This window comes from Parasteatoda tepidariorum, chromosome 11 (assembly GCF_982258835.1).
Source record: "Parasteatoda tepidariorum strain Cologne lab strain chromosome 11, Ptep-v5.0, whole genome shotgun sequence".
NCBI lineage: Eukaryota > Metazoa > Arthropoda > Arachnida > Araneae > Theridiidae > Parasteatoda > Parasteatoda tepidariorum.
In genome coordinates, this window is record NC_141765.1 from 86963259 (window position 1) to 86991031 (window position 27773).

A 27773-nucleotide genomic window follows, 5' to 3' on the forward strand; every position below is an offset into this window, starting at 1 on the left:
TGGACCCTTCTTTTTATATCATTGTTAGGACCAGATTTTCTAGATTACGGCTACCCCTTGTATATTGAGGGTCAGAAATTCAAATCTGTCGAGAAAAAAAAGGCTTGTTTTAATCAGAGGAAATACGTTTTTGTGTCTGAGCTCGTAATTTAAAAGATAGTTTGCACTAATGAATAAACATATTTCAGGTCAACTCTTCGTACCATTAAGATTGAGTCCTGAACATCTTATCAATAGATCAAAAGTTAATCAGAGCGATATGATTTTTTTCGCATAGTTGGACATCCCCATGCTATTTAATTCCTTATATAAATTTTAAAGGTTTCTTTTTTTTTAAATGAGCCAAATTTGTTTTAACTATCAACATTTTGAATGGCATTTTCAAAAAAATTGTTTTTCCTCCTGACGCGGTGGAAATTTTTCAAAAATTCATCAAATTAATGTTATGTCAATCAAACTATTTAAAATGAAATTTTTCTTTTCAAATAAAAATACTAACCAAATAATGAACTGAGATGCAAATGTTTTCAAAAATATAACATTTATTTTCAAACAAAACATGCACTCATTTATAAAAATCAATACTTCAAAAACTTTCAAGTAGTACAAATATAATAAATTGCTAAAAAATATTATTAAATAAAAATTATGATTTGTAATAAAACAAAGAAAAATATAGCGATCATTAACAGGTAATGTAGCTTATGACGACAGTGCGTAAATGTGTAATTTTTTTGTTTTGTTTTTTATTTAAGTATACTATTACCGTCCTTTGCATGAAAATAAACGTAACAAACTCTAACTAAAGTTTTGTATTGAAATTCAAAAGACAATCCAAAAACATAACATGTACAATATAAATACAATATAAATTTATAGAAATTATTTATTGTTTTACTTATATAATATTACTTTCAAGTTTAACTTAGTTCTCGAAGCTGGTTATTTCTTAAATATTAAATATTTGCTAAATATTTGAATTAGCTTTGAAAGCTAAACAAATATTAGGTCTAAAATAAATTTTATTTGCAATTATTTTGCACATCATGCATTAACTTTAAAAAAGTGCTTTTAACAATTTCCTATAATATATAATAAGCAATGAAGACACAGAAAATCTAAATATATTTATCACAGAGACTTTGTTCGGAGCGATCAGTACCATTAATAAATAAATCAAAAAAAAAATATAAATACATTTCCTTATTTATTTTAAAACTTGATACATGCTTTATCATCAACCCGAACAACTTTTTCAACTGAGGCAACATATGCTTTACCAAGTTCTTAAAATAAGATTTTTGTCAGATTGAGAAGTTCTCAGGAACAATTAATAACAATTTTTCTCAAGAACTGATCAGAGCATCGAAAATCACGTTCTAAAATCTGTAAAAGTTGCATCGGGTGGAAAAGTTGGCCCAATTTATGGAATGAAAAGCATTTGAATTGAACAACAATAGTAACTGTAAAAAAAGTGATTAAGATTGCACTGAAGTAAAATATTGTTCAAATCTCTCGCAAATTTTGTAAGGTGCTAAATTGAACCATTTGTCAATTAAAAATAAAAATGCAAACACGTGCAAGTAACTTGCGATTCAAATTGACACATTACTAAAGTTGCAGGGAATTTGCAACAATTGTTACACCAATAATTTTAACAGTAAGAAAATGGCTTCCCGCATTCATTATTCATTCTCTTTTCTTATCTAACTACATATTTAATTAGGACATAATTAAGAGTCATTAACTTCTGTTAAGACTGATAACCAAAACCAAAATACAATAAAAGCTGCTATGATTTTAAGAGGTATTCCCTTAAATTTTCTTTTTGTTTTTCTATACCCTTCTCTCCTAAGTGGGCTTTCTACCCTTTCTTTGTAAGTTAGAATTGCATTTCGGGCTCCAGACCATTTATGAGGACCTTGCAAACGATATTGATACGGTAATGAAGGTCCCAGCCACAAAGCCCAAAACAACTTAGGATCCGTGAAGAATATCTTGAGAATATTAGGCTTAGCACCGAACTGAGAGGTTATGTCGTCCATATACTCAATATAATCGACTCGTGTTGTTAATCTATCGCTCTTCTTATATCGTTTAAGGTTATTTCCATAAGTCTTACGAACTTCTGTAAACATTTCATCAGTTGAAGGAAATTTCACTTTTCTATTAACCAAAAGTGCCGCCCATCTACATTGTGACTCTCCCAAGGGAAATCCAGGACCTAAGGGCAATAAAAATCCTAGAATAGCAAGTGTGGGATGTGGTAATTGGGCGGGATACATACATTTATAAATATTAAGGCAGTCGCCATCTTTAGTGAGTATATCATCGCTTAAGAAGGGAAATTTCCATTGATATCCTGTTGCCATTATGACAGTATCAATCGCGGTTACCTTTGTTTCACCTTCAAATATGACTCCATTTTCCGTAAAACATTTAATATTATTTTTAACAACAACATGTCCAGAAATAATTTTGGAAGGCAAAGTATCTGACAGAACTGGATCCTGTGACCAAGCAGAATGAGGTGGCTTAATACTGTAGAGTGAGTGATTGAATTTCAGCCGTTCAATAATTCGTTCAAAGTTATAACTACTCCATGATAATGGTACTAAACGAAACACAAAATCTGACCATCTCCGTAAGTAGCACATATCAAAAGGAAGACCATATGGGCCCAATCTCGGAAATACCCAAGCTCCATGCCGGCTGCTCAGATATACCTGTAAGAAAATTAAACAATAAATTTCGAAGTTGTAATTCAGAGGGGCTGTTAAAATATTACGTAAGCATCTAACGATAGATTAGGATTAGTGATTTGCTCATTTTTGCTGATAAGAGGAAAAGGGAATGATCAGTACATAAAACACTCCTGTAGCGCTGTCGGTTAAGGCGTCGCTCACACCACTAGTTGGAGAACTTTGGTAAGGAGTTCCATCATGACAGTATACAAAATAACTGACGCATATATCCTGCAAGGGGCACGTTAAAGCTGTCATTTTTTAAAGTTCTCTCGTTGGTTATGGTGGGGAAATTTGGAGAGTGGGGTACCAGCTCAGGCACTGCCCACGTCGTCTGACTAGGATCAAATTTATGTGGCATTCCTACCATGACCGTTAGAAGATAGAGCCTAAAAATGGGATTATTTGGTGTTAGGTGCTTGGCAATGGTAGGGTGATGATGCTGAGCAATGCTTACGTAAGACATTAAGATCTCATTTACAAAATTTTATTAGAAAGCAAAATAAAACTGCAATAAAAATAAGAAGAAATTTTTTTAATTTGGAATAAAAGTAGAATTTGAGGAAAGAAAAAAAAACTGGAAAACATTTCTTTGATGGTCTTTAGAGGTCAACAGTTTTGGGCAGAAAAATGAAGCTCAAAAGATTCCTGAAAAATTTCACAAAACAAAAAATCTACTCAAAATCTCACAAAATGAATTGAAACGTAAATTTTGCTTCATTCAAAATGAGTAATGACACATTTCATTTGAATTTAATCGTAAAATTAGATAACCATAGTAAAAGTCAAAGCAAAAACCAAAGGGAGTTGTGACTTTCTTGTATAAGCATGGTGGGGGAATTGTGATTTTCTTACTTTTTCTGACAAGGTGGGAGGGGGAGTTAAAAATTTTCAAATATATGCTTACGTAACATTTGAACGGTCCCAAAACAAAACACAATGAATCAGTGATTATAAAAATAAGACGTGGGCTATCAAAACTATACCTTATTTGAAACGTTAGAGGACTATACACTCTCAAAAACTATAATAATAGTAATTTTAAATTCAGTTTTCGTTTAAACTTGTCAAAAGCTGTAGCTACATATTTGTTTGAATTTCATTTTCGTTCAGGTTTATCATGTAATCAAGAGTAATCCATGTTGCTATGATATTGCAAAGTTCAACTATCCAACAAATTAACCTGATGCTTTGATTTAATATTTTAGGTTGGATGACCTTTCTTTTAGGGTTGCAAGACTTATCTTTTGGGTTGCAAGGCCGTTCTTTTAGGGCAGCACGACATTATTTAAAAGCATTATTATTACTATTTAATTTTGAAATATTTTAATACTTTGAAAACAATTTTAAAAACATACTTTTGCGTTTTTTCCTTTTTTTTTTAGAATTGTTGAGCTTAAACATGCGATTTTACATAACTTTAAAAAGATAAATAAATCTCTTTAAGATGGCTACAAAAAAGATGAACCATAATGAAATTAAAAAGCTGCTTTGAAATATAAATAATTTTCAATTTTTTTTTTCTTTCAATTACGACACTGGGTCACTACTAAATAACTATTTATTTACTCAGATATTCGTTAAAATAATGACTCATGGTATTTGATGTCTGATTTCAAAATGAACGTTACTCACTCGTGCAACACTCATCCGAGTTAAGAACTCATGATTGCACTTTACTAACAGTTTATGATTTTATATTGAAGATTTCCGGATGTAATTCTGTTGTTCGACGTAAGGCAACAAACATACATAATTTTGATAAAAATGGGTAGAGAAGTCATTTATTATTTTTAACTTTGAGACTGTTACTTTATTCTGCTTACATAAATAAATTAATTAAAAATTAATGGTATATGTTATTAAAATAACAGTAAAAGTAGTAAAATTAATTTCATTTTAGCAGAAAATATGCTCAATTTTGGAACAAATAAATAGTTATTTAATAATTTTTTCCCGAGAAATTTAAAACAGTGTATAGTGATCTTAGAAAACTCAAGCTTAAAAGTTAAAGAACGTGATACGATCGTCGGCAAATATAAAACTTTAACTCATTCTTAGACATTTATTTAAAAATAAAAAAGCAAGCTATTAAACACCAAACAATGAATGTATATGTACATAGCTCAAAATAAAGTAATGAAAAACTGGAATATCTTTTGATCAAGTGATCAGATTTTTACGTACTAATTTGCAGCTCAAATAAAGCGATACTAACCTGAAACACGTCATTTACTCTCATAAGCAACATTTTAAGTTACGAAATCAAGCACAAAAACGTACTTTTTTAATAAATATGTCTTTTCTTTCCCAACTTATTCGAATAATTAACACTCAAAATATGGAAAAGGCTGCAAACTGGAAAATATGATTTCAATAGTTAAGCCAGAAGAAAGATTAAAAGCTTAGAGCGTCTTAATGTTAATCTCACTTTTTGTTTACTTCATCATAGCTCTTAAACTATTTCCACGAGTTAAAAGGTTTTTGAACACAAAAAAGAAACTCGTTGTACCAGAAATAACCCATGTAAATGTTTCTTCATAATCATTTATTAACTTATTTTATTCCTTAATTTAATAACGTTTTTAATCGTTTACTGATTTTTAAATTATGTGATTTTAAATGAAATTTAAAATTTGAAAAAAAAAACTGACTGAATAGTTCCCAAGTAATGCATTTTTGCTTTTTAATAAAAGTCGATATTTTAAATATTTATTTCTTAAAAACTATTCCACCGATCCCATTCAAATTTTGGATTTTGTCACTTAAAAGTTTATACTTCCAAGCAATATTAATTATTAACTAAGTAATTTTAAATGAAATTTAAAACTTGAAAATTCGACCAAGTAGCAAGAAGTAATACATTTTTTAAAAAAAATAGAATTTTTAAACATTTATTTCTTGAGAATTACTCCACAGATTCCATTCAAATTTTGGATTCTGTCACTTAAAAGTTTATACGTTCGCACAATATCAATTATAATTAAGTAACTTTGAAGGAAATGTAAAATTTAAAAAATCGACTGAATAGTTCCTAAGTAATATTTTATTCTTTTTAAAAATTGATTTTTTTAAATATTCATTTCTCAAGGACTACTCAACCGATACCCTTAAAATTTTGGATTTTGTCACTTAAAAATTTATACTTTCAAATAATACTTTAATACCTTACAGTTCAAAAATCCTTCGACAATCATTAAATTAAATAATAAGAAGCGATTATAATTTAAATTTTCTCAGCAGGAGATTATTTCATTTCAAATTATGATTTTTACAATTGTCTGCAAAAGGTTTTTATTTCTCTTAAAAAATGCTAGAGATATGACAGAATTAAAAAAATAAATAAATAAACAAAGGAGATCCAAAATTCAAAATGTTTTTCGGAACATATTTTTCAGGTTGCAGTTTTCATTCCTCATCCCAAATTTTGAGAGTCAAGAATCCGAATCCATTGAAAAACTGTATGTTTATTCAGAGGAAATAAGTTTATTTTGTCTTATTTAGTTACTTAAAAATTACCTGCATTAATCATTTTGCATATTTTAATGGCAATCTCTCAAACTATTGTAATAGCATCTTAGTACATGAAAATTCGATCATTAACTGTTAAGTCATTTAGGTGAGCCGCTTTTATTTTGTGCACTCTATGAATTTCATAAATTTAGTAAAATGTTTTACCATTAAGCTGCCCCAATACTATTTGTTAAAGGAAAATTACTTACTAAGAGCGAAAACGAGTATGTAAAAAAATAATTTCTAAAACATCAGCCATTAAAAAATTAATTTTAGCTCTCAAATAACAAATGTTAAAGTTCAGTTAGTTATTTTACCTCTTCGGCAATGTTACTAGTTTCTGTAGCTGCGTCTACTGCAGAACACCCAAAACCAACTACAACTACTCTTTCATTTTTGAAGCTTTCAAATGTTCTTAATTGCTTGGAATGAATTATTCTTCCTTTGAATTTTTCTTGTCCTGGGAACTTAGGCATATTGGGGTATCCAAATTGTCCAGTGCAGACAAACACTCCATCATAAACATCGGTCATGATCTTGTTGGTCATGAGGTTTTTGACCGTAACTGCCCACCTCCCCGTCTCTTCGTAATCTTCAGATTTACGAACCCGTATGACTTCGTAGTTAAAGTTCATATGTCTGAGAACGTCGAAATTGTTCACGTATTTGTTTATCATCTCGTAAACTTTTTTGTGTGATAAATAGTTGGGAAGATCTTTTGGTGGTGGAAAATCACTAATAGCAGACATTTCTTTACTGTTATTTGCCACCGTTGCAGAGGTTATAGCAGCTAATCCTATTTTATTTAAAAAAAAAAAAAAAAAAGAATTATTAGCATTATATATGATCATATGCAGATATTGTTCATTTTAAGATTGGTTATAAGCAGGGCTAGACTTTTGATGATAAGTTCATTTTTTTACGCCTTTTTGGTCCTTTGAGTATTTTTTCGAGTGCTCTTTGTTTAGTCATTTTTAATTTTAAGATTTTTAATTTTAATTTTTTTAAGAGCATTTTGCTTGTAAAAAACTGTTTCTCCTAATAAATTATGGTATGTTTTGCATTGAATCTTCTATTTTAAATATGCTCCGATAACAAATATTGATATTGATTCAAGTTTTTTAAAATATAAACATTTGATTTTGAACTAGTGACTTGCTTTTGGTTTTAAGAATATCAGAAAAAACACTCTCTAATGCAATAAAATTCTGATGTACTTGATTGTAACTAAAAATTAATAATCTTTATTAGGTTTTCATTTACAATTTATTTTATTATTAATTACATATATAATTTAATTACTGCTTTAAGTTCTATTATAAGTATAGATAAAGGTTAGGATTTATATATATTTTAAAAAATACTCATAAAAAAAACATGGAGTCGAAAATGTATAGGACATTCTTTTTCAATATAAAGTTATTTTTTTATAGTTTTTAGAGAGATTTTTTTGTCTCATTTTCAAGGGCTCTTTTTGAAAAATTTTAGGTCATCAACATTTTAGCCCTAGGGTTTCGTTTTCCAGGAATATGAAAAAATTGAAATTTAAAACAGTACGTAAGTGAGTAAAAGAATTCTGTCGCCACATAACATCCCTCTAAAAAATGGTTCGACTATAACTATGAAACTACTGTTTTTAAACCATGTCGTTTTTAGGGGAACGTTGATTTTTTGGTTGATTTGTTTTTATTCATGATTGATGGTCATATCTTTTAGAAACTGGGAAAGAAATTTTAGAATGATGTCATTTATATGAATGGGGTCTTATATTACCCCAATTTTAAAAGATTTGCATAGATTACACCTATATGTCCTTGTAATCAGATAGATAAATTACAATAATGAGGATATTATTTAGAAAGTGGCTAAGAAAATTTTGACTGATATCTTCCATGTAGGAAGTTTCAAATTATCTCTCATTTCTTTAAGAATTAGGTCAATTGCACATGCATTTAATTGTAATCATATAAATAAATTACAAATGTAATGAAAACTGATTTTTTGTGGATTTTTTTAATGATCAGTGGTGAATAAATGATTGACTAAACAATTGCTTAAACAATTAACTAAAACCTTAAACTACTTAAATAAATGAATCCTTTCATAACTAAACCACTAACAAATCAAGAAAATTATAATTAATCCAAATACTAACTAATTAAATCACTAAAGTTCCAAGTTAAAGTTTAAGTCTAGTTAAGGTTGAGTTAAAAGTTCCAAGTGCTCTTACACTCCTGAAGTTAAAAGTTCTGATTCGTCCAGTAAAGTAAGTTATAGTTAAAATTTCTAATTAGTCTAGTAAAGTAAGTTAAAGTTAAAAGTTCTAAGTTAATCCAAATACTTACAAATAAAATTATTAAAGTTCTCAGTTTCTTACTAAAGTTCATCACTAAGTCACTTACTAAAGGTTTAAAGCTTATGCTTTTAGACCCATGTTACTTTTAACAGTACATATATTTTCTCGTTGATTTGATACTATTTAGGAATTAGAAAGAAAATTTTATAATGATATGTTTCTTCTTATATAAGGATAGTTTTCAGATTGAATCTACATTTTTAAAGACTTAGATCGATTGCACATATATTTAATTGTAATAATATAAATAAACTGTAAATTTAACTGAAATTGATTTTGTGGTTTCGTTAATAACTGATTTTGTGATTTTGTCAGTAATGATTTAAAATATGGTAAGTAGTTAGTCATTCAAGGAAAAAGAAATTGATCATTGTTTTTTTTTCCCATTGCATAATTAAGAGAAATATTTCTCCCCTTTCAAATCAGTCTTTTCACACAATGGAATTGCCGTTTTTCTACTTTTTAAGGGATTGGAATATGTTTCCTTTTCTTTCTGTCATTCTTTCATTTCACGCTTTTGTATCAAACATTTCCTTAAACAAACTAGTAATTTATAAAATTGCTGTCACTTACAGAGGAACTAACATTTTAAAGCTGGCGATCAATGTAATTATCTTTTGTTTAAGACGCAGTTAGTGTGCAAATGATTCATGAGTTGAAGAATCCGTATGAATTTTTAAAATAATGATTAAATTTGTTCCAAAAAAACATGTGATTTCGTGTCGTCTAAAACAGACAAGATAGTTTTTTTTCCAACTTAGTTGAAATGATTCTGATCAGGAAAATTCTTTAATATTCATACTTTTAATGAAAGTTATGAAAAATGGAGTAATTCGAACCTTTTTTGTTGCCTTTTTTATTTTTGATGCAAGAAATCGATGAAAATTTTTTTTAACTTTTTTTAACCTACTTCATATTTTCTCATATATATATAATTTATACACATACTTATATTTTCACTTATGAAAAAAAGTACATTAGCGTTAATGTTGCGGCATTTAAAAAAAAATTATTTTTTTTTTGGCTTTATACTTTAACCTTTATAAGTCAAAAAATAACTATTTAAAAAAGTTAAAATAACTCAATAGACATATCTTTTAACTGTGGAAAAATAGTAATTTTGTATTTTAAAGGAATATATTTGTTATTAATGATTGATCAGCAAGAAATAAGAAGTAGTTTTTATATCTCTTTTCCTTTTTTAACCCACTTTTGGTAATAAAAAGGTGAGAATAAGAATTATTTCACAACTGCCTTATAAACTTTATATAAAAATAATAAATAAATAGAAATAATAAGTTAAGATTAATAAAAATAAGTGTAAAAAAACTTCCATGATTTCTCAATGCTACAAAGTTTCATATGTTATATATCTTTATATCGACATTTGACTTAAAAAAATCGATCTGATTTTAAAATCAACTCAATTCGTCTTCGGAAACAAAAATGTTTTTCATTCAATCATTTGAGTTAGGCTAAATGTTTTTAGAGTAGTAGAAAACGCATGATATTTTTAACATTTCAGTTTCAATGCAGATAATTTTTAAAAAAAAAAAAGTATTTGTGATCACAATGATTCAGATGCAAATCATTCTTAACAAAATTTCATCTTAACAGTCGAATTTTTCCACCTAGGTTGGAAAATTCTTACTGCAACTGACTTATTCGGTGATTATTAAAAAATAACAATTATCCAAACAATTTAAACAAAAAGTTTTTTAATTTGGTATTTTTTAAAGAAGCAAAAATTTTCAATTCTGTATGTTTTGTCTTAAGAAGTTAAACAAACGGGATGGATTTAAATAAAATAGTAGATTAAGCTAGATCGAAATACACAGTGCACAGAGTAAAGTATTTTGGAAATTTTTTTAATAATTAGGAAAATAAATGGCTTGTTAAATAAAAATAAATAGATCGTTAAATAAAATTATATAATTTTTTTATTAATTCATTATTATTACTTTTCTTGTGAACAATTTTTTAGTTTTTTTATGATTGATGATTCATTTAAAATATTAAAAGCAAAATTTTTTGGTTTAAAAAATTGCGTAAAAATTTTGTAAAACTCTACTTTTTCCAGTTTCTTATGTTACTGATATGAATTTATAAAAGAATTTCTTTAGAGATTTAAACTATTGTCCTAACTTTTATTTTCCCCCTCCTTAAAGAATATCTTTATCATTTGGCTGACATTTTATCAAAATATTTGAGCGTTGTACGAATTTACTAAACCTTAAAATGTTAGGTAAATTAATTATAAACATATTATACAAACAGCGTGTTTGTTTATTAAAAACTGACTAGAAAATTTTTTTCAGTATTATTTGTCCTTTTAGACAATTCACACTCTAACCTAAGAAATTAATTTTTTTCGTACCTTCGACATCATCTTCATGGTATCGCCATGTTCCACCAAAAAATCCAGTCTTCTCAAAGCATACTGGTTCGATACCTTCCTCTTTCAGAGTTTTTACACTACATATTCCACAAACTCCCCCTCCAATTACAGCTACTCTTTTTCGTTTCTCTCTATTCATTTTCTGCTGGAATGAAAACGATATATAATTTTAAATAAAAATTTTATTATTAATTAGAATGCATAGAATACGTAATATAAAAAATAAATAACAATTTTGGGTTATGATATTATGTCTGATCCGATAAAATAAACTCTTTATGGTACAGAAAAAAAATCGTTTTTGTTTATCTCTAGTTCTTATTTATGAGAAATCTAAAAGGTATGTAAACATGTTTTTTATTGTTAAAAAACAGTAAAGCAATAAATATATTTTTATCTTTGAAAAAAATATAAGTACAAATGCTTTGGAAAATGCAATAGATTTAATTTTTATCAGAAAATTTCTACATGGCTGTTGCTAATTAAAGAGTAAATTCCCAAAAATTGAAAATTGTTAGACTTATCAATTTAAGTTTCTTTGAAAATTGAAACCAAAACACCTTCATAGAGGAGTCACATTACGCAAAAAAAAAGGCAATTAAGAATGGTACAAAAATTTCGATTTTATTTGATTGCTATCATCACACTGAAGTTGCACCTATGAGCAATCGAAGACGGGTCTAGGTTTCATCCGTTTTGAGGATCCGAAGACTAGATTGGCTCATAAACACACTAAGCTACCGCAATTTCAATCGGAAAACATATGGCATCCGATTTCCTACCCCCTAACTGCCCAATAGTCAGTAATAATAGTTGATCGAAATAATTTCAAGTCAAAATGTTTTTTCTAACGAGACTTGGACTAGCCGAACTCGTCGGCCATAGGTCTTTTGCAAATTAAGTCAGAAAGGTGCGACTTTCGTTTGACAAGAGAGCACCTCAAAGGGGGAAGGAATGTTTTGGTTCAGAAACCCACAGATGGATGGCTGAAACCATTCATTCGTGAGACCACTTCCTCAAATTTTCTCTCAATTTTAACCATATCCTTGTATCCATGGTACTTATCAGCAACCGACCACAAGAATTTCGATGCAACAAGCGGAATCGAGGATCGAGCAAGAACCAAAATCCGATTCTCTGACCACTGGGCTACCACGGCACTTAAATTTATTTTTTGAAAATTAATTTATTATTATTTACCCGAAATCATACATTTAGATATAAATTTTATTCAAACTTGTTAAAGTCTAGCGCAAAAAGAGTAAAAGGACAACTATACTTTACTACTTGGACCACATATGTTATTACAACTGATGACAGTGAAATTACCCTAGATAGCGTTGTGAACGGTCCTGGTTTGGTCACATAATCTTGTGCAAAAGCTGCACAACCGGACATTTCTATACTCGCAAACCAGACCGAATGCGTAAAGAGCTCATTTAATCTGGGGAGAAAAAACAGTGCTAAAAAACGTGAGCTTTTCCTTTAGAAGAGGGAACTCTTATTCCATTTTCGAAAAGAGGGTGCATCGCTGATTGGATTAAAGTGTTCAGGTAAATTGCTGTAAATAATAATGGCCGTAAGACTGTTTATGTCCATTAGTGTCTATACATTATTCCTAATACCTTGTCAAAATTTATAACACTATAAACTGAACACTCCGTCAGTGATAAAAAAAAAGTATCTGAAAAGATGCTTATTAATAATTTAGAATCTAAGCTAAACAAGTATAACTCATACGTCATCAATAGTGTGAGAGTCGCGGTGGACGGAGAGCTCACCTCCCAATGAGGTGATCCAGAACAGAAATCTATCAATGAGAGATACAAATTCTACTCCCGGTTTGCGACGACCACAGTGCTATCTTAAAATATCTTCAGTGGTCGATGAGTTATGGGTTAGAATCCCCTTGCTGTCTGTCTAATCTTGAGAGATTTTTGTGTTTTCCCTCTCCATATAAAGCGAATACTGGCTAGTTCGATCAAAAAATCCTAAACCAAAACAGGTTTGTCTCATTGCTTTTATGAACGTCGTGGAACGGCCGAGCCAAATTTGGATTTACGATTACTAGTGTTCATAACCTAGTATTTTTGAATCCAATCCAGAAGACAAGGGAACTCCAGGATCAAGTATTGGGAGAAATTTGCCATCGTGGATGATTTTTTGATAAAACTAACCTACATTTGAGTTACAAGGAGAGGAAAAACACGAAAACCACCCAAGGTTAGCTTGTCGACAAGGGGACTCTAACCCATGATCCGACTACCTCTGAGGATATTTTACATCAGCACTGTGGTCGGTGCGATCCGGGTGCCGAATTCGTTTCGTCTAACCATTGCTGGGATTCGAATCCAGTTCAACTAATTGGAAGGGGAAAGCTCTATCTTCGGAGCTACCACGGCTCTGTCTCAATGCTTGATCCAAGGGTCCCCTTGCCTTCTGAGTTAGGTTCAAAATTACAAGACTAACGAGTTGAACATTGATAGTCGTTGGCTTTTCAACGCCGGTTACAAAATGAAATTAAATACATATAGTTAAATTTTTACTTGTATAAGGCGAGAAACTGGCTTTGTGACAACTGACCCTTGTGACTTCCCGCTTTGATTTCTTCTTTACTTTTTTTCCCTTTTCAAAATACTTGGAACAACAAAAGCTTTTTTAAAAATTAAAAATGCCCTAATTTAATAAACATATGAATAGATATTATGCACATTTTGACTCTCGTCAAATATCAGGTCCATTTGATTATTGTAATATTTGTTGAGCGTTGTAGAGTGAGCCAAAGAAAAACGGACCATCCTGAATAACTTTTGATCTAATGATCGGATCTTCGCGTTCTGGAACTCGTTCTTGATCGTTTTAGGAGGTGAACTCAAATATGCTAATTAATTTGTACTGACGATATTTTAAGTTATGAATTCAGATACAAACACGTACTTTATCGGAATCAACATACTTTTTTTCAATGAATTTGGTTTCCTGCCCCCAAAATACCGCAATCTGGGAAATATGGTCCCCAGAGATTACTCAGAATAGCGCTCCAAAGTTTGAATGCGTTAACGTTAATTTTACTTTTTGCGTATTTCACTATATCTCGAGAACTATTTAAGCGAATTGAAAAATTTCTTCCCACAATTATAAAACTCGCTTATCCAAAGATAATTCCATGCAAAAAATATTTTTAAATAATTATTTATTATTTTGTGTTTTTTTATGAAATAACAGTCGAAAAAATTGTGAATTACTTGATAAAAAAATTGAGTAAAATCCGTTGAATAGTTCTTGAGAAATCTAATGTTAACTATACGACTTCCTTACTATTATAAATAACGATTATTTTAAACATACGACTTGGCTTACTGTACTATACAAAACATACATGTTGTCCTATGATATTTTCTTTAAATAGAAGTCAGTTTTCATGAAAAATTATGATTTTATTAGATGCTAACGATTATTTTTCGTTTTCGAGACTAATCTTTTCATCATCGGACACAAAAATACTGGCTATATTTGAAAAAACAAAATTAAATAAATGAAATAATTTAAAAAAAATAATATAACAAATTTTGTTTGTCAACTTTCGAAATTAGATATTTTAAATAAATGTAGTCAATAAAGAACTACCAAATAAGATAATTTCTGTTTCATTTAAATAAATAATGCAGCTTACAAATTTTTTTTTTTGCTTAAACGCTTTATCGTTACTATTTTTATTATACTACGATATAGTCTGTATTGAAAATTACGCAATAATAATTTTAAAAATAAATTTAAGTTCTTTGTTTTTTTTAACTGACTGCCCACTACAAAGCAAATAAGAAATCAATTTACATTATACATTAACAATTTCTCTTGAAATATGCGTTTTCTTGATTTTTTACATGTATGAAACTAAATATCTAAAAGAATTACGCATCTAAAAATATATTTACAAAAATTATGCAATTAAATATGCTGTTTAGCGATAATTCTATTAAAAAAAGTCATGTTTATATTTTTTTCTTCTCGAAAAATGTATCAAAAAATTTCTTTTCATATAAAAATAACATTAATAAAACATTCAAAATTAAACAATAGAATTTACCTTTGATACTTTACCGCTCTACTTAGCAGATCAGCAATATTGGTTGAAAGAAAACAATCACAACATCTATGCGGATGGATGAAAACTGAAGAAACCAAGTTCGAAACTCCATAAGAAAGCTACTTAACTTGACCGCATTTAGTTAAGGTCGACTTGAACAGCGACATCTTGCGTATTTATTTGAAACTAACGCTAGTTAAGGGAACTGTAAATGTAATTAAAAGATCAAGTTCATGACCATTCTGACATTTAAATAAAGTGATTTTTTAAATTTATTTATTAGTAAGCTTATTTATTTTTCTTTAAATTATTATTTGTTCAAGTTATATATATTTATTGCTATTATTGGTTATACGTATTTATTATTTTTAAGTTATACATAATTAATGCATTTTATGCTTTCAATGCGCAATGCATTTAATGCGTTTAAAATTAGTATTGAGATGAAAGTAATTAATTTGAAGTTCTTTTTTCCTGTGTTAAACTACGGGAACGTTTTTTTCGGAAACATTAAATAACTTTTCGACTCTGTAAAAGTAATTATGAGGAATACGAAACTTTTAAAACCTTTAAAGAAAGTTTATTTTAGTAATGGATTGTCATACAATAAATACGGTGACCGCATACAATAATATGACTATGTAATCAGTTGGCGTTTTATTCTGAAAAAATGTACAATGGTTCATTAAATTTAATCTTTAAATTATATTTGTTTACATGAAGATTAAGATATTTTTACAGCCAACTGATTACATCAACTGATTGTATCATTTATTCAAAACACATAAAAGTTCATTTAAATTTTGCTTGGGACGAATTGTTTTGATACAGTGAAAATTAAAAGAAAAATTGACTATTAGCTTAGATAAAAAGTTTTTCATTATTTTTTAAATGAGTACAGGAAAATATACATCTCTTTTTGCTCTCCCTTATGCTATACGAAACAAGAAAAAATTCTAAGAGACGTGGTCACTAATATTTTCTTAAAAAAAAGTTGTTTTTTTGAATTTAGTTTTTACAAACTTGTCGTATTTGTTTATTATATAGATCTAACAAAAAATGCTTGTACGATTGTAAATAATTACGATTGTCAATACTTTTTAACAATTTCTCGAAAGTTTTTCGCTATTAACTTACGGTGACAGTACAAATAGTAATTAAACGCTATCTGATATCAAGAGTAATTCAGATTATCGGCAAAATAAATTAAACTATGGATGTATCTTTACAAGTAACATTACAAATGTTTACCATGGTAAAATTAAAAAATAAATAAAAACATTAATTGGAAGAAAAAAAGGTGTCATCCAAGCAATTAAATATTGCTACTGAATATCAGATTAAAATACAAATTGAAATCAATCTTTTAACTTTACCCATCTAATTCTTATTATTATTTCATAAACTGTTACATCAAATAAGGCGTATTGATCGATACTCGTAATCGAATTATAATTCATTTTTAATGATGATGATGCATAATGATCAAAAGACATAATGATATGAATATAGTTAGTTGAGACTATGAACATAATAACGACTACTAAAGGACAAACTATTTTTTTAAAATTATTTTCAATAAAGTTTCGTGAAATTGCATGAACGGGAATGAAAAGTTTTTTCTTTTCATAAAGTTCTCGTTTTAGCCCTTTTACATACAGGATTACTTCTAAACACTAGTTTATGAATTACGTTTAATTCATATTTGGCATTAATAGGATTTTTATTATCTAACAACGCTTCTCTTTTACTAGTTTTTACTCTTCTTTGCTCATAAAAAAATGTTTAGATAATATTTTTTAGTTTTTCGAAGTGGTTTATGTCCCTGTGAGCGATAAAAAGAGCTCTACCAAGGTACTAGGGGCTTTCTAGGGATCGATCATAAAATAAAGAAAAAGTGTAAATATTTGAAAATAAGTCAATTTCTTCTTTTTGTAATAAAAATATAATTTTAAATTTCAACTTTTCATTCTAATAGTTATTATGAAATACAAGGGGAATAAACTGTTTTATCCAATTTCAAAGCGAAAAAGGAACCAAACGTTTCTCACGAAAACATATATTAAGGTTCAAAGTTTTGTTTATTTTTTAAAGATTTATTTCACGTTTTGCTTTAGAAACACAAAGTAAACAGCTTTTGCAATTTTTTTCAAATTGTATTATAAAAAGTATCTGATCGTGCATCATTTTTAAGAGATAATTTTACAGAAAAGCTTTTATCCAGTGATAATTTTTCGAAGTTATGACTAATTAAAGATATATGAATCTCTAATGATATCGTACAAAGACTACCTTTCTATGGATTTCACTGAAAACATAGTTTGTTCACATCATCATCAAACGTTTCATTGAAATAGTGCTCGTGTTTCGATAGATATGGCACAGAAACTATATAATGCGATAACTTTACCTTAAATTCCATACTGATAAAATCTTTTTTATTTCTGTACATTTAATACTTGTATGTTACAAAGCACACTTGTAACGAATTCAGATAAAATATAAAGGAAACACTTTTATTTACAGCTCTAATTAGTCATATTTTCTTTAAATCAGTATAAAACAAAAATATTGTTTTAATTCCCTTCTAATGACAACAAGAATAATCCGTAATACGCATTTTTTTTTTTTCATTTGCAGGCTGCTACGACTGGCAACTTCTCTTAAACCTCAATCTCAATTAAATTTAGCTAATTTATATTCCCTTTTAATTATTTAAACACTTTTTATTTTTTATTCATACTTTATGTTGCCATAGATTTTGAGGTATATATAATTTTTCCTTCGTTAGTTAATAAATGTTTATAAAAAGAAATCTGTGACTTTTTCAATTAATTTATAAGCTTTCACTATCTAATTTAAATACGCATGCTACTGTTGGCGTATTAATTATATGGTATATTATTGAGGTAGACTAAAATATGCTTTTAATCATATTTAGTTGCGAATAATTATTTGCTTTGAACTTTTAAGACTGTTTTTGACTTACCTATGTTCTCTTACAAAATTAGTTTTAATTTATTTTGAACCATACACAGCTCAATGAGTTCCAAGAAAGCAGAGAAAATGTGTTACATTATATTCTAAATCGATATAATTTATTTCATGACAAATATTTGCAAAATATTTAGCTTAATACAACGGCAATGTAAAATTCGAAATATAATTATGAGCAGGAATTTTTAAATTTTACATATTCGATACTTTTTATAAAATTATCGGGTAAATAATTATTTGTAATATGTTATTTCATTTTGAATAATTTAAGGGCGTGACCAAACGTGTGCTATATCAAAAATATTAAACAATGTGAAAAGAATATTCTTTTCTTCAAAGGTGCCGCCCACCAAAATTATTTTAAAATTATTTTTCAAAATTTTCATTTTGAAAATAGGCGGTGATCCTACATGAAGAAAAAAATTCTGGTAAAATTGCCGTGCAGTATGGTGATGATATATAAATAAAATAATAATAATAAATAATAATAATAATAGTAATAATAATAAAGGTTGTAATAAATGTAAAATATACGGCATTTAAACCATTAATTTCATAATTTTTCGTTCATACGGTAATGGTTTTAAAGGAAATTCTGGTTTTTCAAATTATAGTTTATATTACTACAAGTTTAGTAAAAAGACAAATCTGAAAGAAATTTAACTGAATAAATGGTTTTTATGTCATGTTTTAAGGTAGCGTGATAAAATTATTAAATTTTAACACATATTATAAAGCAATATTTAATTATATAATTTATATTGCGAAGCAATAATATCACCAAAATCAATAACAAAGCGTTTCTGTAAAAATTGCCTTGCTTTTTTGGTGTTTCCATAGAATTAGAAACACAGTAAATGTTATAATGTTCTGGTAGTTTTGAACATGCTATTTTTTTTCTCAGTGTATCATCAGATGTGCCCTTTACCAAAATTCTTTTACAAAATTTGCATTTTGCAAAGTAAGAGGTGATCTTAAAAAGTAGTTTGTGATAATATAGTTAGGTATATAATACATAATATAATTAGGATAATATAATTTTTCAATATTGAAAATATAATATATATTAAAAACATAATATAGGGAGGTTTTCATATATTTCTTTTTGTGGCTCGAGAATTTTTTATAAATTGCATTTAAAATAAATAAATAAATAAGAACATGAGAAAATTGTTTCAATTAAGTTTGGAGTTTATTTATTTGTAAAAAATAGGGAAAGAAATGTATTAAGAAAATAGTTTAAACCATTCAACAATTGGCAAAGCAATAAAATGCAATAATTAATAATGGTACAAAAGTAGCCATTACAAAAATTGAAACAAATATTTTCCTTTCAATTTTCATGTTTCAATTTATTTTATACTTTTTTTTCATTCAAAAAAATAATAATAAGCATAACGTAGAAAATATTGTCAAAATTTCCGAAATTGTTTAATTTATTTATAAATTTTGAAAGTAATAAATTTTCATAAAAGCATATTTTAACATAATTTGTGATCTAGTAAAATTCAAAACGTGTAATAAAAATTAAGCTGTGGAATTGAAATGCAACTAAAACGAATTATTTTTCGTATCTGCGAAAGGCTTAAATTGCTTTTACTTTCTTAATCTACTGAAAAACGTTTTCTAATTATGTTGAAATTTAGAACATAAATGTAACAAATGTTGGAGATACTTGACTGCGTAGGGAATCTTAAAAATAAATTCGTTTTCCTCTGGTTTTTATCTGAAAACCGTTCAGCTTGAATAATATTTTCACAGATATTGCTATTATGTAATTTTAGAAGCTGTAAATAGTTCAGATTAAATCTTTATTACTTTCACCTTAACTTCCACTCTATTAGAGCTCATTCCACTCTACTAGAGCTCATTACGTAACATAATCGCAACAAGAATAAGGGCTTAAGTATTACCCCACACTTTACTGACATTACATTACCGCAATGTTTAGTTATATCATTCACAATTAATTGCTATGAATCAAAAACAGTAATTGTATTAGAATCTTCTATCACAAATCTTAATATAAATGACTTGAATAAAAAACAAATTCAAAAGTCACATTATATACTGATTTCTTTAGTAATACTAAATGTGCTTGTTGTTATTTATTTCTACTTTACACAACCAAACTATCTGAAACTTTAAAATGTTTATTAACAATAAAACCTAAGCACTTTTTTTATCTGTTATAGTCATTTTTTTAAATTTTCACTTAGACTTAGTAAGAAATATATGCTGTTTACTAAAAAATATCATAATCAGCTTATAAATTACATAATTTAATTTTTTTATATTTTTTCGCAAGTAGCAAAGGCTGGAAGTAGCTCGCTTATGTTTTTTTTCTTTCGAAAGTAGCACCCTTTCCAAAACGGTTGCTTTCTCCCAATCTACGTTATCTAGAACATTACTTATCGACGAATAATGGAGAGTTAATTTTTATTTCCCCACCTAAAATCCTCGAAAATTGTATGGGCAGCGTTCTACTTAAAATGTGATATATAAAATCCCTTTAAAAAGTACTTAGCTACTTTGGAAAGGCACTTTTTAAAGATTTCTTTTTCATGAAATTTATAATTATTGTCTTTGTATATTCTGAAGTGTTCGCAAATAAGCACTTATTTTAAAGCATAATTCTGTTGTACTAGACCGTTCAATTACACTAACTATTTTTAAAGAACTAGATGAATTTATTTTACGAATAATTGAATTTTTTTTTTATTTTCGGTGCTTTTAAAATACTCGAATAGAAACTGGCGGTGAAATCCTCTCTTTTTTATTAAAAGTCCATTTCCTTCAGTATAAATTGAGTATGGATACTGTACGGATAAACACAAAATATTAACGATGGAAGGGAATGTAAATTGAGTTTAAGATTAACTTAAACCATTTAAAACGTAATTAGTGATTAAACTAGCTAGATCAATAACGTCTAGAACCTAAACTTTGCTGATAGCATTTTCTGGAAAATGACATTATCGATGAAGAAAGAAAAAAACACTAGAAGGTTAACAAAAAAAAACTGCACTAAGAAAAAAAAAGCATGAACAAAAGTACTAGAATAAGGTAAAATTTATAGTTTCTTGCTCTATGGGAACACCAAAACATTCGGGAATTTCTATTGAAGAGCTTTGTTATAGATTTTGGTAAAACTAACTATTAAATATTGTTTTGTAATGGGTGATAAAATTTGGTAAAAGTGGTAAAATTTAGTAATTTTACCTTAGAGCATAGCATAAAAACTAGTAATTCTACAAAATTTACTTTTTTTGTATATTTTACTGAATGTGGGGTAATGATATAATTTTGATAAGCAGAATTCTCTGTTAACATATGAACGGAAAAATATTACCCAATCCATATATTTTGTTTTTATTACTGTATATTTTGGTTTTATTAACTAGAATAAAGTTTTTTTTATTAGAAATTTCATTACCATACAGTCCATTAATTTTTACATTTTTCCCCCTTTGAAAATGGAGAAAATACAGTTAAGCCCCGCTACAGTGAACCTTTAAGAGTCCGAAATTTTGTCAGTACCGAAAACAATTTTAACTAATTTTTCCGAACTGCTCCCTTTTATTACACATTATTTAAATAAATGACCAGTAAAAAGAAATATAAAAATGATTAAAAAACAATATGTAGTAACAAAAAATGCGTTAACTTTTATTTTTTATTACTCTTCGTCTTGCGTGCAGAAAATTTAGGGATGGCCTTTATTTAGGATGGGAAACTGAGATAGAAGAAGCAAACAAAAAAAATGCTTTTGGCTACATTCCACTCAATCGATGGTTTTAAAAATCGGTATATATATTTTATGTAGAAATGTCAAAATTACCAATAAATGAAGAAAAATAAATCAGTCTAAAACAGAAAAAATATCCTAATATCCAATTTCCTATCTTCTTTTGGATCACTATATCAACAAAGAATAATATGATATGTGTATAGCAAGGGACGGGAGCGAACGTTTCGTTCACTGCATCCGGGAGTTCACTATAAACCATGTTCACTATAATGGGATTTGACTGTATAATTTAAATTTAACATGAAATTTGTAAAATTTTTAAAAATAATTTAAACTGGTAATTAATATGCTAAACTATCTGGGTTGAGTCTCGTCAAAAAAAGAAAAAAGAAACACTGCAAAGATTAGCACAAAATATTTACTATTTATGTTCTAAATCTAACATCTTAACAAAATCAGGGCAAGCGTTATATAACCTCATCGTACTCTTTTACAACGGTAATCAGAAACGAATATGAATGCAAATCACCCAATCCAAACACATTGACAAACATCCCCAGGCCTTTTATTTAGAATAGATTGAAATAAAACAAAAGAAGGAAGATATCTACTGATGATATTCCTTCCTAATGGGTTCGTTATTCTCTTCACGTTCGTGTGGAGGCCAACTTAGAGATTTCAGTGGTAAACATCATCATCATCTATCCTATAATAAGTCAAACACGAACGCTGTTGGCTGAACTGTGTCAAGACTAATTCAAGTTCACGTGGACCGTTTTATCGCATCTTAGCCTTAACGGCTCAAAAGTGAATAGCTTTAAGCCTTTCGTGTCTCTTGTATCTTTTTAAAACGACACATTTTTCCTTATTTTATATAGCTCGCAACCAAATGGGGGGAAATTGCGTGCAAATAAAAAAATGCTAAAAATTTTTATTGCTAAGAATTTCATTGATTTTTGTACGCTCAATTATTGAACTATTTTGTGTGTCGAGTCTTAAACCTAGAAATGTAGACTCTGTAACAAAGTTGCGTCAGCGTTTTTTTTAAACAAGTGTCATTAGTTTTTAGTGTTTAACAACCAACTAGGTCTGTTAATTCCAATTTATTTATATATATATATATATATATATATATATATATATATATATATATATATATATATATATATATATATATATATATATATATATATATATATATATATATATATATATATATATATATATATATATATATATATATATATATATATATATATATATATATATATATATATATATATATATATATATATATATATATATATATACATATATTGGCGTAGGCTGGTGAGCACCTTGTGACCAAAGTCACGGAGAAGAGCAGCATTACCCACGACGCACTGTCACAGATACCTGTTCATAAGGTGGGCCACATTCATAAATCACACATAACAAAGCACAGAGAGAAACATCCAAGCCCTGAGAGGGATTCGAACCTGCAGTCAGACACGCTAGCCACTCGGCCACCTAGCCGGCTCAAAAAAAAATTTAACATAAGTTCAATATTTGCATATTATGTGTTCAAATACGTAAAATAAATTTTCTGTGCCATTTTTTTTCTCCATTTCTTCTGTTTTAATGGTAGATTTTAAAGTTTTTGTAAACAAAACCTATAAAACCAAGCATGATGGAGAGGATATTATTTTTAAGAGTAACCTGACATCAAGAAAAAAATCAACTTTCTCAAGTTAATGAAATGAGAATACTTCAATGATCTTGAAATAGTTAAATAGAGTGTTATCGTAAGAATTTTAGAATTCGAAAGTAATAAAAAAAAATTCCTTTTGTTTTCCGAATCTAAAAAATATGTAATCTATGTTCAATATTTATGTGTCTAAATATGTAAAATATATAAATTTTTTTGTTGCTAATTTGCATTGTCATTTTATTAGGTTAAGATGCTACAATTGTCTAGTGTATTCAATGTCTTTTAAAATACGTGAATGATTAAAAACAAAATAATAGAAAATAAGAAAAATAATGAGAAATAAAAAAAGAATAAAAGAAAAATTAGATTGTGCAGTTCACTTCCTAATACTTTGATAATTGTTTAAAATTTCTATTAACATGTTTAAAGTGCATCTATTATATTTTTAAGTAATAAATATGTTAGTGAAAACACAAAAAAATGAATAAACGAAGCCACGGTGATGGTATTTCTAAAACAAATTCAATCCGTTTTATGTTTCAAGATACTGATATTCCCTTTAAAAGCATTGTTATTACACCATCCTGATTTATATTTTAAGAAGAAATAACTCAAATGAAGCAATAGTTATTTTACATAAAGTATAAACCGGAGTTTATATTGTCTGCCCCAATAATCAACTAAATATTTAAATAAATAATGAACTTGAATGCATTAAAAATAGCCAATTATGCTATGGTCCAGCTGATTTTTGTCTACTAAGAAGAAAACGCTTGTTTTAGGTCAGTGGTTTCGAACAGTTAGTGGATCCGCGGAACACCAGTGTTCCGTGAATTTAGAGAAAGTGTCCTGCTAAATTTTGAGAAGAAGTGAAAAAATCAAGACATTGAAAAGAGAAAAAAACTGTTATTCAATACAACAACCAGTTTCCTCAAATCACCATATCAAGTTATGAATTATCTTTTTGAAGGTAAGGTGAAACTAATTGCGGTGTGAATCAAAAATAATTTCTAAATAATTTTGTATTTCTATATAAACTAAGTTTGTAATAATTTCTGAATAAGCCGTTTTATTTTATGTTTTATAACCGGTGTTGTACAATCGATCCAATTCTGAGTTTGTGACTATCAATATTCAACCACATAACCTTATAATTTTGAACTTACCCGGAGGACAAGGGAATTCTAGAATCAAGCATTGGGACAAACTAGTCTTTGTGGAGGACTTTTTCGATGGAACTATCTCGTATTTGTGTTACACGGAAAGGAAAACCGCGAAAACCTCTCACGGTTAGCCTGGCGCAAAAAAAGAATCCAACCCATGATCCATCGACCACTGTGGATATTTTACGCCATTACTGTGGACGGTGTGAGCCGGCAGTAGGATTCGTATCCACATGCCACCTCTAGGATTTGAACTTTGTTCATCTCATTAGGAGGCAAGCACTCTATCCCCTGAACCACCATGGCTCTTAAATAGGCGATTAAAATTTTATAATGTCTTTGAACATCGTTTTTATGCAAACCTTGTTTCTAATGTTAACCAATCTGAAGGAACAACTCCGTCACGCTTGAAGTACTATTTGCAAGTTCAACTATAATTCTTGTACTTATTTAACAGCGATAAAAAAGGTATTCTGTTTATGCGACATGTTCAATATTTACAAATTAACAAACAAGCAAGCGCTTAGTTCAGAAAACAACTGACCTTACAGTCCAGATGTTTCCGTAATAAACCAACTTTATGTCTTGCTAAGATTTGATCACAGACAAACACAACCATCCCAACATCGGCGAAATATAACTCAAAGTTGTTAATAAATACAATATAGAATGCACAAAGGAAAATTAATCTTTATGTGTGATAAATGTATGTTATGTGATCACATTCCATACTCTATGAAATATGGTGTTATTGAAAGATTTTAATAATGGCGTAATTTTAAGTCAATGTTTTTGAAGGAATGCGATATACAAGTAATCAACTAACTGTGTTTCTCTCTAAAATGTACCACATTCGCAGAAGATTACCAATTATACAACTTATATAGGAGCGAAGAATATAACTTAGACCCTCACCTTGTCTAAATATAAGATTAGCAGTACAAAGGTATTTTAACCTGCATGATCGTACGAAGGAAAATTAGATGATAAATTTATGCTATGTTACATGATGGTTTTGATACTATATGAAAGGTGCATATTGGCATTGAAAGATATATTAACAAACGTGAAATTTGAAGTTAGTGCTCTTATATGAATGCGATCTTCAAGTAATAAACTAACTTGTTGTTTATCTAAGACATAGCACACTGCCAGAATAATACTAGTACAACACAAATCCACGCGTCGTACAACTCAAATCCACGCCACGTGTCAAGTAGAAGATTAGCAGCACAAACGTGTGATAGTCCGCTAGATGCCTCGAAGGAGAATTAACTGCAAGATGATAAATTTATATTATGTAATCCGATTACATTTTACATTTTATGAAAGATGCATAGTGTTATTAAAAGATTTTAACAAAGATGAAATTTGTTCTTATATGACTGTGATAGTGTTTAGTGTTCTTATATGAATGCAATACAAATTAAAATATTTTGAATCAAACTACAATATAAAGGACTTTTGGGTGCATCATCCGAAAAAATCATTTTACCGTAAAATCCATTTTTACCATTATATATAATACCACAATTTTTTCAATAATATTTATTAAATTAAAGTGATTCAGTGATATTTAATAATGTCTGAACAACTATTTATTTGATAAACAGTAGAGTAGTAAGATGATACTCTAATTATAAAATTATTAATAATTATTTATAGATCGAGAATGTTGTAGTTTAAGTTAGTATTTTTTTAATCTTGCATTATGTAACATGCAAAATGCGCATAGTTCTGTTTACAACTGCATTTTGGAAAATTCTTATGAAGTTTAAAGTATTCCTTTTCTCCGAAAAGGTTGAAAAACACTGTTTTATGTAATGAAAAAGTAATTTAAATTCTTTTATAAATATCAGAACAAGGTAAATTATTTCAGAATAACCTGGTATAATTTTTATTTTAATTTAAGGTATGTAAATTAGCGATTTATTTCTATAACTAGTTTGAAAGACACATATCTAGATTAAGTAATATAAAGATGGTACTCTGAATATAAAGTTATTAATACTTGTTTGTTGATCACAAATGCTGTAGTTAAAGTTAGCAAGATTTTTTTTTTATACATTGAATTATGCAACGTGCAAAATATGCATAGTTCTGTTTCACAACTGAGTTCTGGAAGAATTTAATCGAATGTGAAGTATTACTTTTCTTCCAAAAGATTAAAAACCACTGGTATATTTAGTAAAAGAGTAATTTAAATTAATTCATATCTGAGCAAAGTAAATTACTTTTGAATAACCTGGTATCATTTTCATTGCTATGTAAACTAATAATTTGTATCTATATCTAGTATATCTAGTTTATGCGACACAAATCTGGGTAAGGTAATGTAACAAATAGTAACAAAACAATGAAAGAATTTTATAATTTCCGGAAACAAAGTTTTCTGAAACAGTGTATTATAACAATAAGAATGATTTCTTGGCGATAGAGGAACCAAAAGAACTTACGAGACATACTAAGAAGCTTAAATCATGTTCTATTTTACAAGAAGTATCACTTACGACTTAAGGGATGGTCAAAAAAAAAAGAAAAGAAAAAAAAAGGATAATTTTGAAGAGTTGAATGAACTAAAAGAAACTGGTTTCGGTCAGTAATCACGAATATATACGCGGGTCTCGTTTAATATTAGACACGTGATTTAGGCCATTTTTGTTATTTTTTATATAGAAAATATCATTAATTTAAAAAGGAAGAATGTCGAAGAGTATTTTATTTTCTTTAAGCGAAACTAAGTGGAGGAAAATTTTAAACAAATTTAAAAAAATGTCATTGAGATTATTCCTCATTTTCTGACTTCAATGCCATGTGCTATTTATTTTAAAACACATCATCATGCTTGACAACATATCTATTTTAACTGGCAATCGCTGAAATTATTGTAGAAGTAACCATTTTTTCCAAGCATTTTTTTTTCAAGAATAAACGAAAGTGTCTTACTAAAACACATTTTTTTCTCTTTCATATAACATTCTGTACTTAGAAGCCTTCTCTGAAAGTTAAATTTACGTTTAACAGTGTTATCAAATATTTAAATCACAATAGCGCAATATAATGGTTTATCCTGA

At 28.2% G+C, this 27773-nt stretch overlaps 1 protein-coding gene across 2 annotated transcripts; it reads right to left on the reverse strand.

Moving 5' to 3' along the window:
- Positions 1 to 522: 522 nt before the first annotated feature.
- Positions 523 to 15231, reverse strand: LOC107450418 (flavin-containing monooxygenase 5). 2 transcript variants are annotated; one of them, XM_016066210.4, is made up of 4 exons: positions 15099 to 15231; positions 10991 to 11156; positions 6575 to 7053; positions 523 to 2726 (listed from the first exon to the last, which is right to left on the reverse strand). In XM_016066210.4, the coding sequence occupies exons 2-4, from the start codon at positions 11148 to 11150 to the stop codon at positions 1734 to 1736; spliced, it is 1632 nt and encodes a 543-aa protein (XP_015921696.3). In that variant the 5' UTR covers positions 11151 to 11156; positions 15099 to 15231; the 3' UTR covers positions 523 to 1733. The 2 variants fall into 2 exon arrangements, with proteins under 2 accessions (XP_015921696.3, XP_015921701.3); XM_016066215.4 differs by having other exon boundaries at positions 10991 to 11153; positions 15099 to 15229.
- Between the last annotated feature and the right edge of the window lie 12542 nt (positions 15232 to 27773).